Source organism: Sorex araneus, chromosome X (genome assembly GCF_027595985.1).
Source record: "Sorex araneus isolate mSorAra2 chromosome X, mSorAra2.pri, whole genome shotgun sequence".
In the NCBI taxonomy this organism is placed as follows: domain Eukaryota; kingdom Metazoa; phylum Chordata; class Mammalia; order Eulipotyphla; family Soricidae; genus Sorex; species Sorex araneus.
Window position 1 is genome coordinate 109,084,279 of NC_073313.1, and position 12,215 is coordinate 109,096,493.

The 12,215-nt window shown below is 36.8% G+C and overlaps 1 protein-coding gene across 9 annotated transcripts in view; it reads left to right on the forward strand.

The window, feature by feature from the left end:
- The window catches only part of PAK3 (p21 (RAC1) activated kinase 3), a 341,434-nt gene that overhangs the window by 252,162 nt on the left and 77,057 nt on the right, over positions 1 to 12,215 (forward strand). For 5 of the 9 annotated variants that reach the window (XM_055122435.1, XM_055122436.1, XM_055122433.1 and 2 more), the window contains 4 exons: positions 4,251 to 4,295; positions 5,425 to 5,578; positions 7,565 to 7,602; positions 9,562 to 9,582. In XM_055122435.1, the coding sequence (XP_054978410.1) occupies positions 4,251 to 4,295; positions 5,425 to 5,578; positions 7,565 to 7,602; positions 9,562 to 9,582 (258 nt within the window). Of the gene's footprint in view, positions 1 to 46; positions 128 to 4,250; positions 4,296 to 5,424; positions 5,579 to 7,564; positions 7,603 to 9,561; positions 9,583 to 12,215 lie in introns of those variants that run through there. The other 4 variants (XM_055122440.1, XM_055122437.1, XM_055122438.1 and 1 more) reach the window with 4 other exon arrangements.

Genomic DNA, 12,215 nt, shown 5'->3' on the forward strand with positions numbered 1-12,215 from the left:
TTTATATTCATTTTTAAAAAGATCTGGCATCTTTTTTTAGATGGATAAAGGAAAAGATGTGGCTAGAAAGATGTCTCCAAGAAGATCAACTACCTTATTCCATGCTAGTAAGGAACTCAACCAAAATGTGAGATAATGAGTAATTTTTAATGCATTCAGAAAAATTAAACTTTGATACAACTATTTCATAAATCATTGGGTTCTTAAATCAGAGATAAATTTAGATATTAAATAATTGAATTTTCTGTTCATAATATTATGGTTAGCAAGTAGACTGTGTCATATTAATGAGTTTAAAAAGGGAATTTGATATAGAAAAGAAAAACATATCTCTGAATTGACAGCCGAATTATCTTATTTTTTCAATTCCAGAAGTAAACATATGAGAATGAAATGGAAATTGAGTAAGCATCTTGGCCTTGTAAAGTGATGTGAGCTGATTGTTTCTGTGTTCTCAGTAGCAATCAGAAGAGAGCATTAAGAAGTACTGATATTGATAAAGTTGACATGCTGGTAGGACTTAACCAATTTCATCATTGAAGTCAGAAACATTATTGAAATGGCCTTGAATAATGGTCCAGATGCTCTTATTTACTATATTCGATATCATTCTATTTCTCTTAGCTATTACATATGAAATATAATTTCATTGTCACTACAACCACCATCATTCACTACCACCACATTATTAATGTTTATAATCTGAATAATCTTAGATTTAAAAACAAATATATTATGATTATCTGACATTTGAAACAATTTAAACTGTGGAAGCACTTATCCTTTTATGTAAATTATCTGATAATTCTTCTCTTTCTATTTTAAGAACTTTATATTTAAAATTTTTACCTTGGCTTTCTGTTTTATTGTCTGTTTAAATTTTGTTTTATTGTTACCAAATCTATTTTTTCTTGCTTTTTCCCTTCCTTTTTGTTTTCTAATATGAATGTTTTCTTTTCTATTATGCTCATGTAACATTCTGATTTCTTTCTGAATTTTTAGGTTTTTCACTCTTTCCAAATTCTGATACAATGGCTCTACTTAAGCTTTTCCTTTATTATTTATGGGTTGAAAATGGAAATGAAGGAAAGATCATCACCATCTTGCTCACTGTAGACTAGCTATTTTCAGTTTGCTTTCATTTGGAATGCTGAAAATAACAAGAGGGGAATGGGTCAGAATATGGTATGGAAAATCTTTCCAGTCAGAAAAAACAGTTTGCAACTGAACTAAATTGGAGAATGAGAACAATCCATCTCCTGTATCAAAAATTTAATTTGAAATGAAGCAGCAGTTTTAATGTAGCAAATTATGGGCCAGACTGATAGAAAAGCAAGTGGCTGACCCAAATTTGATACCTGGCACCACATATGGATCCCCAAGGCCACTAGGAGTGATCCATAGTCAGAGTCAGGAGTAAACCCTGAGCAACACTTGGTGTGTCCCCTCCCATAATACATTGAATTTATAGGTAAGACATAGGTGAAACTTGGAAATTTAATGTGCTTTATTATCATCTTGATTGTCTTTTATAAATATTTCCCGTGTATGTTTAATGTCTCAAATTTAGCCTTCTAAAATTTATATTTTTGAACTTTATGCACTATTTTGAAGGGATAATGCTTATTTGGTAGTGAAATCCCGTTAATCACCGATTTCTTGGGCGGGCTCAGTAACCTCTCATTTCGTCCTTTCCCTGAGATCTTAGAAGTCTATCCCAATGATGTCGCACTGGGGGCTCTTTCTGGGTCAGGGGAATGAGATCCAGCTTGTTACTGGATTTAGCATATAAATACACCATGGGAAGCTTGCAAGGCTGTCCCATGTGGGCAGGAAACTCTCAGAAGATTGCCAGTTTCTCCCAGAGGAAGAAGTAGGCTACAAGATATCGGCCGCATGCTTCTGGGAGCTGCTTTTAAGTCTCTCTCTCTGGATGTTGGCCGTTGATGGGATTACACACACCTGGGTTCCTCTGCCGGTACCTTCATGCATGAGGCCTGTTGGAAAATGTGGAGAGGGGCCTTGAGCATGGTTGTAGCTAGGTTCCAGTGGTCTTCGGCTGCCGGGAGCTCTGCTCGGGGTGGGGAGGGAAGCTGGAGCTCAAGGGGCCCGGGGGAAGACAGCCAGGCGTGTGGGCAAGAGACTCTGCCCATACTTTATGGTAGCATATATTTTGAAGAGGTGTAAGATTGTACCCCAAAAATAAATGATCCTGGAAACCAGTGTTGCCCCAATAAAATGAAAAAATACTAAAGATATTAATAAGCTTTTAAAAACAATTTCATTGGTAGGATTTAGAATTGAGCCCTTACCAGCACAGTACTACTAATTCATTGTGTATGTGTAGAAGAGGTACAGGAGACATTACTAGTGCTCAGATTATTGCTAAAGGTTGAATTTTAAACAGTTTTTAAAAATGTATAGTCAGTCTAATAAGGGCCTGCTATTTTGAACATTTGCACATTTGTTTGATGTGTTGTTTAGTGATTACCTGGTGGTTAATTGGTCTATAATACATTACACATCTATCTGGTCATACACTTGGACCCTGAAATTAAAATTAGGTTGGGTAGTGAGATTTTTGGCATTAAATATCAAAAGTTCTTACCCTTTATATTGACATTTTTATACCAAATACCTCAGAACTTCCCCTTACAAACCTGTAGATAGTCACTTCAAGTCATAGAGGAAAATGATCCGAGTGATATAAATGGTCATTTTTTAAAGATAAGTGCTTGGCCTGTTGTATTGTGCTGCCATTCTCCTGTGCTATACTAGATAATCCCCAGCTTGATGTACATCTAGTTGTTCACTGTATACATGGTCAGGCACTGATATGTGCTCCTGCTTCTGACGCCTACACTTCTACTTTTCCATTAGTTATCTAACTTTTGGGATTTATTCCTAAATTTGGAGTAATGAAATGGCTTTCAGACTATGAGCTTTTCTGGCTTACACTCAAATTTAAGTGTCAGATTTCATTGATTAACTGGGTTTCCTCAACTTACAAAAGAAACTTTGTCATTAATATAGTTTATGTGGTAAGTATAGTTGTCTGGATCTACAGTTAGCATTTTTTCCTGCGATCATAAGACTATATTTATTACAAAAGTTTAGAATAACATGAGAATGTATAATTGCAGATATTGTGATGATTATGGTAATGACCATGCCAATGATGTCTGCTTTAGTGGTTATGTGCAATGCATACCTGGTTTTGTAACATTTCATAGCTCCTTTGGACATTAGACTATTAGCAAATTGCTATTAACAAATTGCTGTTAATTATACTTACTATCGGAATTAGGATCATGCATCAGCTTCTGGGTAAACTTTTGATGTTTTTAACATCTAATTTTGTTATGAATGCACATAAAAGTATTGTTTCGCTATGCTTACAGTAACTCTCAAATTCCAGGAATTGAAAACATATCCCAAACCAAACCAGTTGGGTTAAGAATGTTTTTGTAGCACTGGAGACATTTTTATTTGTACAAAACTATTACCTAATATCTGATCTTGTTTTGTGGGAAGTGGGACTTCAGAACTACTTCTGAAGTCCTAGAATGGAAATTACTCATATATGTTAGAAATAAAATTTCCTTGTCCTACTGTAAATGTTTAAGAAATTTAATATAAAGTCTGGCTCTGTTATAAATCCTTAATCTAGTTTTCTATAAGCCAGCCCTGATTTTAGTTAGCAAGTATAGAAGAATCACATCAATGAGTGCAAATACTATACTCAGCATCACTATATAGTTATCCATTGATTTTTAGCCATACAGACGTTTGCAATGTGAAACTGAAAATGGTTAACCAGAATTGGGAACTGAAATTTGTAAGTTTATTACATGTTCATTGGCTACCTGTGATCACTTAGTTACAAGAACAACTTACAAATTATTATCAAAGCTTTTCATGATGCCATCCTTCTTCCCTCCAAATTCATGCTTCTGGCTTTTAATAATTTCTCTGGTCATTTATTTAATGGTAATTCTTATTATTGCATATTTCCTGAAGAAGCATCTAAAAATATAAAATTATCCTTCCAAACTTTGGGACATTGTGATTTTCTCTAATTTGTAGCTTACCCTGGCCCTGATTTAGTCAATACCTCCCTGTTTTCATAATGCCCACTTTAGAAGGTACCCCCTCTATTTAGACCCATTGGTTTCATTTCCTCCCACCTTCTAAGTTGTCCCACATTCTGTTTTAACTTTCTTTTCTTTCTTTATTTACGTCCATTACAGCCAGATCTCTATGGCTCACAGATGTGCCCAGGGAAGCTCCCAGAGGTGCGTCACAGGCCCAAAAGAAGCTTGCATCAAAGTGCTTCTTTGAGATGTCATAGCACTGCAGCAGCAGGTTCATGTGTGTGCAGTAGAGTTGTTGCTTGGCTTATTTCACATTTTTGTTGTCATTCCCAAACTCTGGAGGCCCACGTCACACATTGTTTTGCCGGACTTCATGGGACAAAGCCACATCAATTGTGTCTAGATACACTTTAGGAGGAGTGTGTCTGATTGTCACTCCAAGTGACTCTTGGATAATTATGAAATGGGGACATATGTAGGATGAACGGACAGGGAAGAATGCTGAATACTCAATATAAAACAAACCTCTCTGTGTAAAATGTACAATTCTCCTTGGTTAGTTTTCCAAATATCCCTGCTCTATGTTCTAAAAACTTAGATTATTGTAAATTCTCACAAGGTTTCAGCATGGCTGTCACAGTCCCCAGGTTCCATGTGACCAATTAATGATGTGGGGAGGAGAGGGAATGGAGGGAGGAGAGGAGAAAGCTGTATGGCAAATGCAGCTTTAATATTAGTTGTTATTTAGTGTCTCAGTGCTTATTGCTCCTCCATAAATCTATTTTTCTCCTCTAACTCCCCATTTATTTAAATGCTCTTAGCACTAAAAAGCATATTTGGTAATCACAAAGCATAAATTGACCAAGGGTTAGACTTTCCTTTTATTCTAAAGATTTTCTGATTACAACATTCCATAAACTGCTTATATTATTTTAGTCATATAAAATCTGCACTATACTATATTGTGCACAAATTTAGAGAAGTCTTGCTATGTCTGCCCTGAGTCACCAGAAAAACTAAGCTAAGCCGTGAACATCATTTCATGGATGAGCAGAGTAAATATGGAGGTGATTTTCATGCTCTTTTTTTTTCTACCACAATCATATTCCCACCTACCCTTTTTAAGTTGGATCCTAGTTTTACCTATGTGTTTTACTTAGAGAAGAGAATGATTGCATTAAGTTACTAACTTTAAATCTAGAGTGTAACTTCAGTTTCCCAAGTGTAATCCTACAGGTAGCATGGGCTTCTTGGTGAAGAACTTTACTGGAATATGAAAATGCAAATGCTAGATGTTCTAAGCTGTCTCTTTCCTTTTGGTTGTCCACAGGGGATTCCTGAGCAGTGGGCACGATTACTCCAAACTTCCAACATAACAAAACTGGAACAGAAGAAGAACCCTCAGGCTGTTCTTGATGTTCTCAAATTCTATGACTCCAAAGAAACTGTCAACAACCAGAAATACATGAGCTTTACATCAGGAGGTAAGAGTAAGTCTAAGGTAGAAAACGATGAGAAAATTATTCTAATTTCAGAGCCTCATAATTAAAACAAAAACCTTGTAAGGCATTTGAAATCAGTTCTAGTTCCTTTTCTTTTCTTTAGTTCCTTTTCTAAATGACTTTAACCCAGGTCAACCAAAAGATGAGTAGGAAGGTGAAATAGATATTAGGAGATGTATAATACTTGAGTATCTTTAGAATTCAAAAACATTATTCAGTGAAGTAGTTGTGTCAGTCTGAATCAGAAATTAGAATTGTTTGGTCTCTTCATGGTATGGACACCCAGTGACTTAGAATCAGGCCTTCTGATATATTCATGAAGCTAGAAGAATATGGGTAAGACAAAGTTCTCTTGAAATTCATTTTATTTCCTAGGTAACTTGATTCACACCACAATGGCAACACATATTTTATAGATTTCAGATTTTTTATCAGACCCCCCAAATCAGACTTCCAATGGGTTAGCAATAGTAAAGTGAGTAGGGCTCTTGTTCTACCTAGTAGAAGTCTTCGGCACCCCACATGGTCCCCCAAATCTCACCAGGAATGGTGGTCCCTGAGCACTGAGCCAGGGGTAAGTTGTGATCACCATGAGGTGTGGCCCAAAACAAAAAAAAATCATGCTTACAAAAAGGAAACCACATCTTACTGATTAAATAGATCAAAATAGCCGTGGTCCCGCCAAATTTCTACTTAATTTGGTAGCTAGTATGTTTTCCATGTCTTTGAAACTTTGACATTAAAACTTTGACTATAAGCAACTAGAAGACTTATCTCAAACAATACTTTTTTTTAAAAAAGCAATTTTACTATTTGGTTTCCCCTCTAGGGCAATTTATTATTTTAGAACTGAAAGTAGTGGCAATTTGAGGTAAGGAACAAATTCTGAGAATGGTAAAGCTATTAATGAATACATTAAAATAGGTTCTTAGTTCTAGTCACTTAGAACTACAATGAACTTGGCACATAGTTCTAGTTTTCCTCACACTAAGCAGTTTTATGTGTTGTCAAGGTCTTAGACTTTTTATTCCTGTGGATGACTAAATACCATAAAAGGACTTCCCTAATGTATATTTTTTAAGTTTTTACTATCGTTAGTGCTACAGTATCTTTTTTTTTCTTTTTGGGTCACACCCAGTGATACACAGGGCTTACTCCTGGCTCATGCACTCAGGAATTCCTCCTGCTGGTGCTCGGGGGTCCATATGGGATGCTGGGAATCGAACTTGTGTTGGTTGCGTGTAAGGCAAAGCCCTACTCACTGTGCTATTGCTCCAGCCCAAGTGCTGCAATGTCTTTAGTAATCATGTAAGGATATAGTTGGAAGGGGAGGATTGTTTGGTTTTATCATTTCAAATATCAAAGCCCAAACTTAAAGGTTCAGCAGTTTATATGTTAAATGGGACTGCTAAAAAGTGAGAACTTTTCTTAAAGTGCTGTATCCAATAATAAAAGCATAAAACTCTAAGTTGCTACTACTTTTTAAAATATTCTTGTTTTGGCATCAAATTTTTACAATTTACATAGATGAAATGCTGAAAACTATGTTAGAGCTCAACAGTATCTGAATTATTGTGCTATCCTGAATTCATGCTGTACTGTTGACTGACAGAATAGGAGGAGGAATAGGAGAATAGAAGATAGAGGAAAGGGAAAAGGGGGAAGAGGGAAGGAGGAAGCAAGGGCTAGATTTTGAATATAAATATATGGAATCATATCATCTTGGAGTAAATAATTGCTACATTCCTCCATATACATGAAATTCTCTGGAGGAATTATTTATTATTACCTATAGCTATGTAAAATGAAGAGAACATGGTGAGAATATGAATGTAAATTATTTTAAGAAAACTTATTTGTCATATCTATTGAACTTGGAGAATTTGGCCAAACATATAATTTTTGTACGTTCTCTAAATGAGACGGTCTTTGTAAAATAAAGGTGATTTATTTATCCTCACTTTGCAGATAAAAGTGCACATGGATACATAGCAGCCCATCCTTCGGTAAGCAAAATTTTGAAAACAGTTTGGTGTGACCAGTGTTTCCGGAATTATAGAATGTAATTATGCAGGTCCAGGTTTTAGAGATAGGGTGTTTATTTATCTATTTATTTTTAATATACCTACTGGCATATTTGGTTGCCCTATTTGTTGAATATTTAGATGTAGAAACAAACATGTTTTGCGAAATGAGGCCCCATTTTAAACTCATAAAATGCTATAGTTCCCAAAAGGCAACTCATGCTAGGAGTCAAAATACCTCATATGTATCACTTTTACTGAGGTGCTAAGTTACTATTGTCCCTATATAATTTTTAAAATAATTGTAGTTAAGGTAACACGGTTTTTACACTTTGACAGTAGTGTTAAGTTTATGATGTTCTTGCACAAAATCCTGCACCTCACCTCCACCAAAGTACCCATGACCCTCCCTACTGTCCTTATGTCACTTCTGGTCTGATCTTCATCCCCCACCTTAGTCCCACTGTTCATTTGTCAGTTTTTTCATACAAAATCAAAGGCTTGCCATTGTTTAATATTGCTTATTCCCTTGTTTTATCTCTCTACATTACAAGGATGAGTGATGTAATTTGTTGTTCTCCCTCTGATTTATTTCACATAACATAATACTCTCCAGATCTAGCCACATTTCAGCAAGCTGAATAATTGATCTCTCTTTCTCTCTCTCTCTTTCTTTTTCTTTCTCTCTCTTTTACTTTCTTTCTTTCACTCTTTTTTATTTTCTCCTTCCTTCCTTCCTTCCTTCCTTCCTTCCTTCCTTCCTTCCTTCCTTCCTTCCTTCCTTCCTTCCTTCCTTCCTTCCTTCCTTCCTCCTTCTCTCTCTCCCTCCCTCCCTCCCTCCTTTCCTTCCTTCTGTTTCGGGGCCATACCTGGTGGTGTTCAGGGCTTGGGGCACCATATCAGATGTTGAGAATAGAACCAGGTCAGCTGTATGCAAGGCAAATGCCCTACTAACTGTACTATCTCTCTGGCCCCATAATTGCATATTTTCATATAGCCTGCATAATATTCCATTGTGCACATATACCAAAATGTCCTTATCCATTAATCTGCCATTGGAATTTTAGTTTTTTTCATATCCTAGCTATTAATCTAAGTGCTTCAATGAACTTAGATGTTTACATATATTTTTGAATTGATGTTTTTGTGTTTGGCAGGCAGGTAGTATTGTGAACAAATTACCTTAGATATATAATATTTAAAATAATTTTAATTTTGTTATAGAAACAAAAAATTCACCTATTTAAAAATTTTTGCGGTAACATGGTGTGAAATGCTAATATTTATGCTTTACATATAGTGATACTATGTCACACCCACCATCAGAGTGCCCACCACCATTGTCCCTAGGTCCCTTGTCATCCATCCATACCTATCCCACACTTTATAACCTCAGTTCTATTCTCAGAGTCTAAGCACCAGTGTCCCAGTCTCCCTCCCATCAACCCCAGCCCCTTGCCTGCCTCTGTGGCAGGTACTTTTCTTCTCTCTCTCTCTCTCTCTCTCTCTCTCTCTCTCTCTCTCTCTCTCTCTCTCTCTCTCTTTCTCTTTCTCTTCCTTTTGGGCATTGCTATTTGCATACAAATACTGAAAGGTTATCAGGAATATCGATTTACCTACTTTTAACACTCAGTTCTTGTCCAGCATGATCATTTTCGGCTCCTGTTGTCATACTGTTCCCTTCTCTATCTTACCTATCCTCCGCTCCACACACACTTGTAGTTGATTCCAACCATTGACCAGTCCTCCTAGCCCCTGTTTTCCCTGGCCATGGATATTAGTCTTCATATATGTACATATATATAATATAGTAATGATATATTTGTTTTTATTATACGTTGTTTATCCTTTGCTTTGTTTCTTTATGTACCACATGTAAGTGTCGTTAACTTGTATTTTATTTCTCCTTCTGACTTACTTTGCTTAACATGACCCCTCTAGTTCTACATGTTATTGTGGAATGTAAGTTTTTATCTTTTCTTATAAAAATTTTGAATATAAACAATATTGTCAGGGGATAGGGGTGGGCCACACCTCACTATAATCCATTATTACTCTCCGAGATTGAACCAGGGTAGGCCACATGTAAGCTAAGTGCTTTTCCCTCATATACTTTCTCTCTAGTCTACATATGCTACCACTTTTTACCCACTCATATGTTGTTTCCAGATCTTGACTATTATAAATAGTTCTGCAATGAAAATGGGTACGTATATATCTTTACAGAATTAGTGCTATTGCATTTGGGGTATAGATACCAAGGAGTAGAGTTACTGGATCATAAAGTAATTTTACTTTTGTCTTTGAAAAATTTCAATACTGTTCCATAGAGGCTGAACCAGTTTATAATTTCACCATCAGTGAATGAAGGTCTCTCTTTTACCACATCCATGCTAGCACTGGTGTTTCCAACATTTGTGGTATAGGCCATTCTTACAGATGTGAAATAATATCTTGTTGTCATTTTGATTTGCATTTCAGTGATAATCAGTGATGCTAAGTTGGGCTGCATCCTAAGGTTCACAAATACTGCATGACAGTGATTATAGTGTCACTTCCCAGTAGACCTCAGAAGCAAAGGGATATCTGTGTTTGCTAGTGCTTGGCAGCAGCTTGTCAGGCTCAAGCAAAATTCTGAAATATGCATTGGTCAAATGGTTTGATCATTTGGTATGATACCTTGGTCAAATGGTGTGAGGCCTCTGGCACCAAGTTTGATTAGGTCTGGGCCACAAACAAGTGTTCAGATGTTCAGAATATCATGTGTACCAGATTGTCAGGGCATGGATTGGGAGAAACAATTTTGTTTAGCTAGGAACAAGAAAATGTCACCCTGTCAGTTCTTGATCTTCCCCTAATTTAGGGGAAAAGTGAATTTTCCCTCTGAGTGTTCCCTGAATTGTGCAGAAAGGAATTTGCCCTCGGGCTCTTTTTTGTTAAAAATGTGTTTGAACACTGTATAGCTGAGACCCAATCATGAACAGCTTTGTAATGGGCTATCTCATGGTGATTCAATAATAAGAAAAAACATTTTAAGACCTATTATGCATGCATAAAAAAGAAAAAAGCCTATAAAAATGATCATCTCCAAAAAAGTTTGCAAGAGGCTACTGAAGGGAAACCTACCAATGGTTTAGGTCCCTGACGTATTGCCCACTATGGTGTCTTGCCTACCTGTGAATTGTTGTAAGAGTAGAATTATGAGCCTAGAGAGAGAATACAGCAGGGGAGTACTTGCTATCCATATGACTGGCTCTGGTTCTATCTCCAGCACCCCACTTATCCCCTAAGCCTCGCCAGCAGTGATCTCTGTGCCAGATGTGTTCCCTACCCCTCCAAATAGTGGTGTAATTTTAAACTTGAGATATGGTGCTTTTGAATTCAGCTGGGAGCTTATCATTTTAAAAATATTTCTTTTGTGGCCTGAGACATAGAACAGTGCAGAATGTGTTTGACATGCATGCAGCTGACCTGGGAAGGCATCCCATATGGTCCATGGAACCCTGCAAGGAGTGATCTCTGAGTGTAGAGCCAGGAATAAGCCCTGAATACCTAAGTTATGTCCCCAAACTAAAACAAATAAAAAACAAAGGTAATGGGGTCATAAGACTGACAATAATAATGGTAAATAGGTTTAGATTGCAGAGGTATTTAGACACTTAACTTGATGTCTGAAGAAATGTGGACACTTTTCCTCAAAGAAAATGATTGCTCACTTAATGTTTTATGTGTGTAGCTAAAATATGGGAATGTCCATTTTCAGGAGATGCAAGTTTCTTTGAGAAGTTGCTGACTTGCCTTTTGGACAGTTTGAGTTTATAGGCCTGACAACTGGAGATACTTGTTAAATTGATGACTAAGGCTGCATTTCTATTGATAAATTATATATTTTTTTGCTCTTTGGGTCACACCTGGCAATGCACAGGGGTTACTCCTGGCTCTGCACTCAGGAATCACCCCTGGCGGTGCTCAGGGGACCATATGGGATGCTGGGAATCGAACCCGGGTCGGCCGGGTGCAAGGCAAATGCCCTACCCGCTGTGCTATCGCTCCAGCCCCGATAAATTATATTCTTAAACTTATACTGAGTCACTTCAGTGGGACTTACTTGCTTAGAAATGAGAAGTGTACTTTTTCGTCTCCTTTTGGTACTAGGAGTGTATTTCACTTCACACAGTTCATGCTTTGTGTGTGGTGAATTGGGGGGTGCGGTGGAGTGAGCATTAAAAACAATCCCAGTAGACCAGCCACTTGTTCTACAGTACCTGATTTAATGAGTTTGACTAGCACATATACATAGGCTTGGGCAGTAGGTTAAACTGACTACAAGCTTTTGGCACCTTATAGTAGCTTGAAGAGAACTTGTAACAGAAACAGTGTTGTAGTTACTGAACATTTGAAATTAATGTTTATGTAATTATTATTGAATTCAATATATCTCATGTTCATATTGTAGTAGGGTTCCCTGGGTGTCATATGTCAAGTGAGAATTAGAGTGGCAGCAGCATGGAAAAGAAAATATATTGCTTTGTAGATACTGAAAAGTTAACATGTATATGCCTTTATCTGCTTTCAACAAAATCCTGACCAGTCCT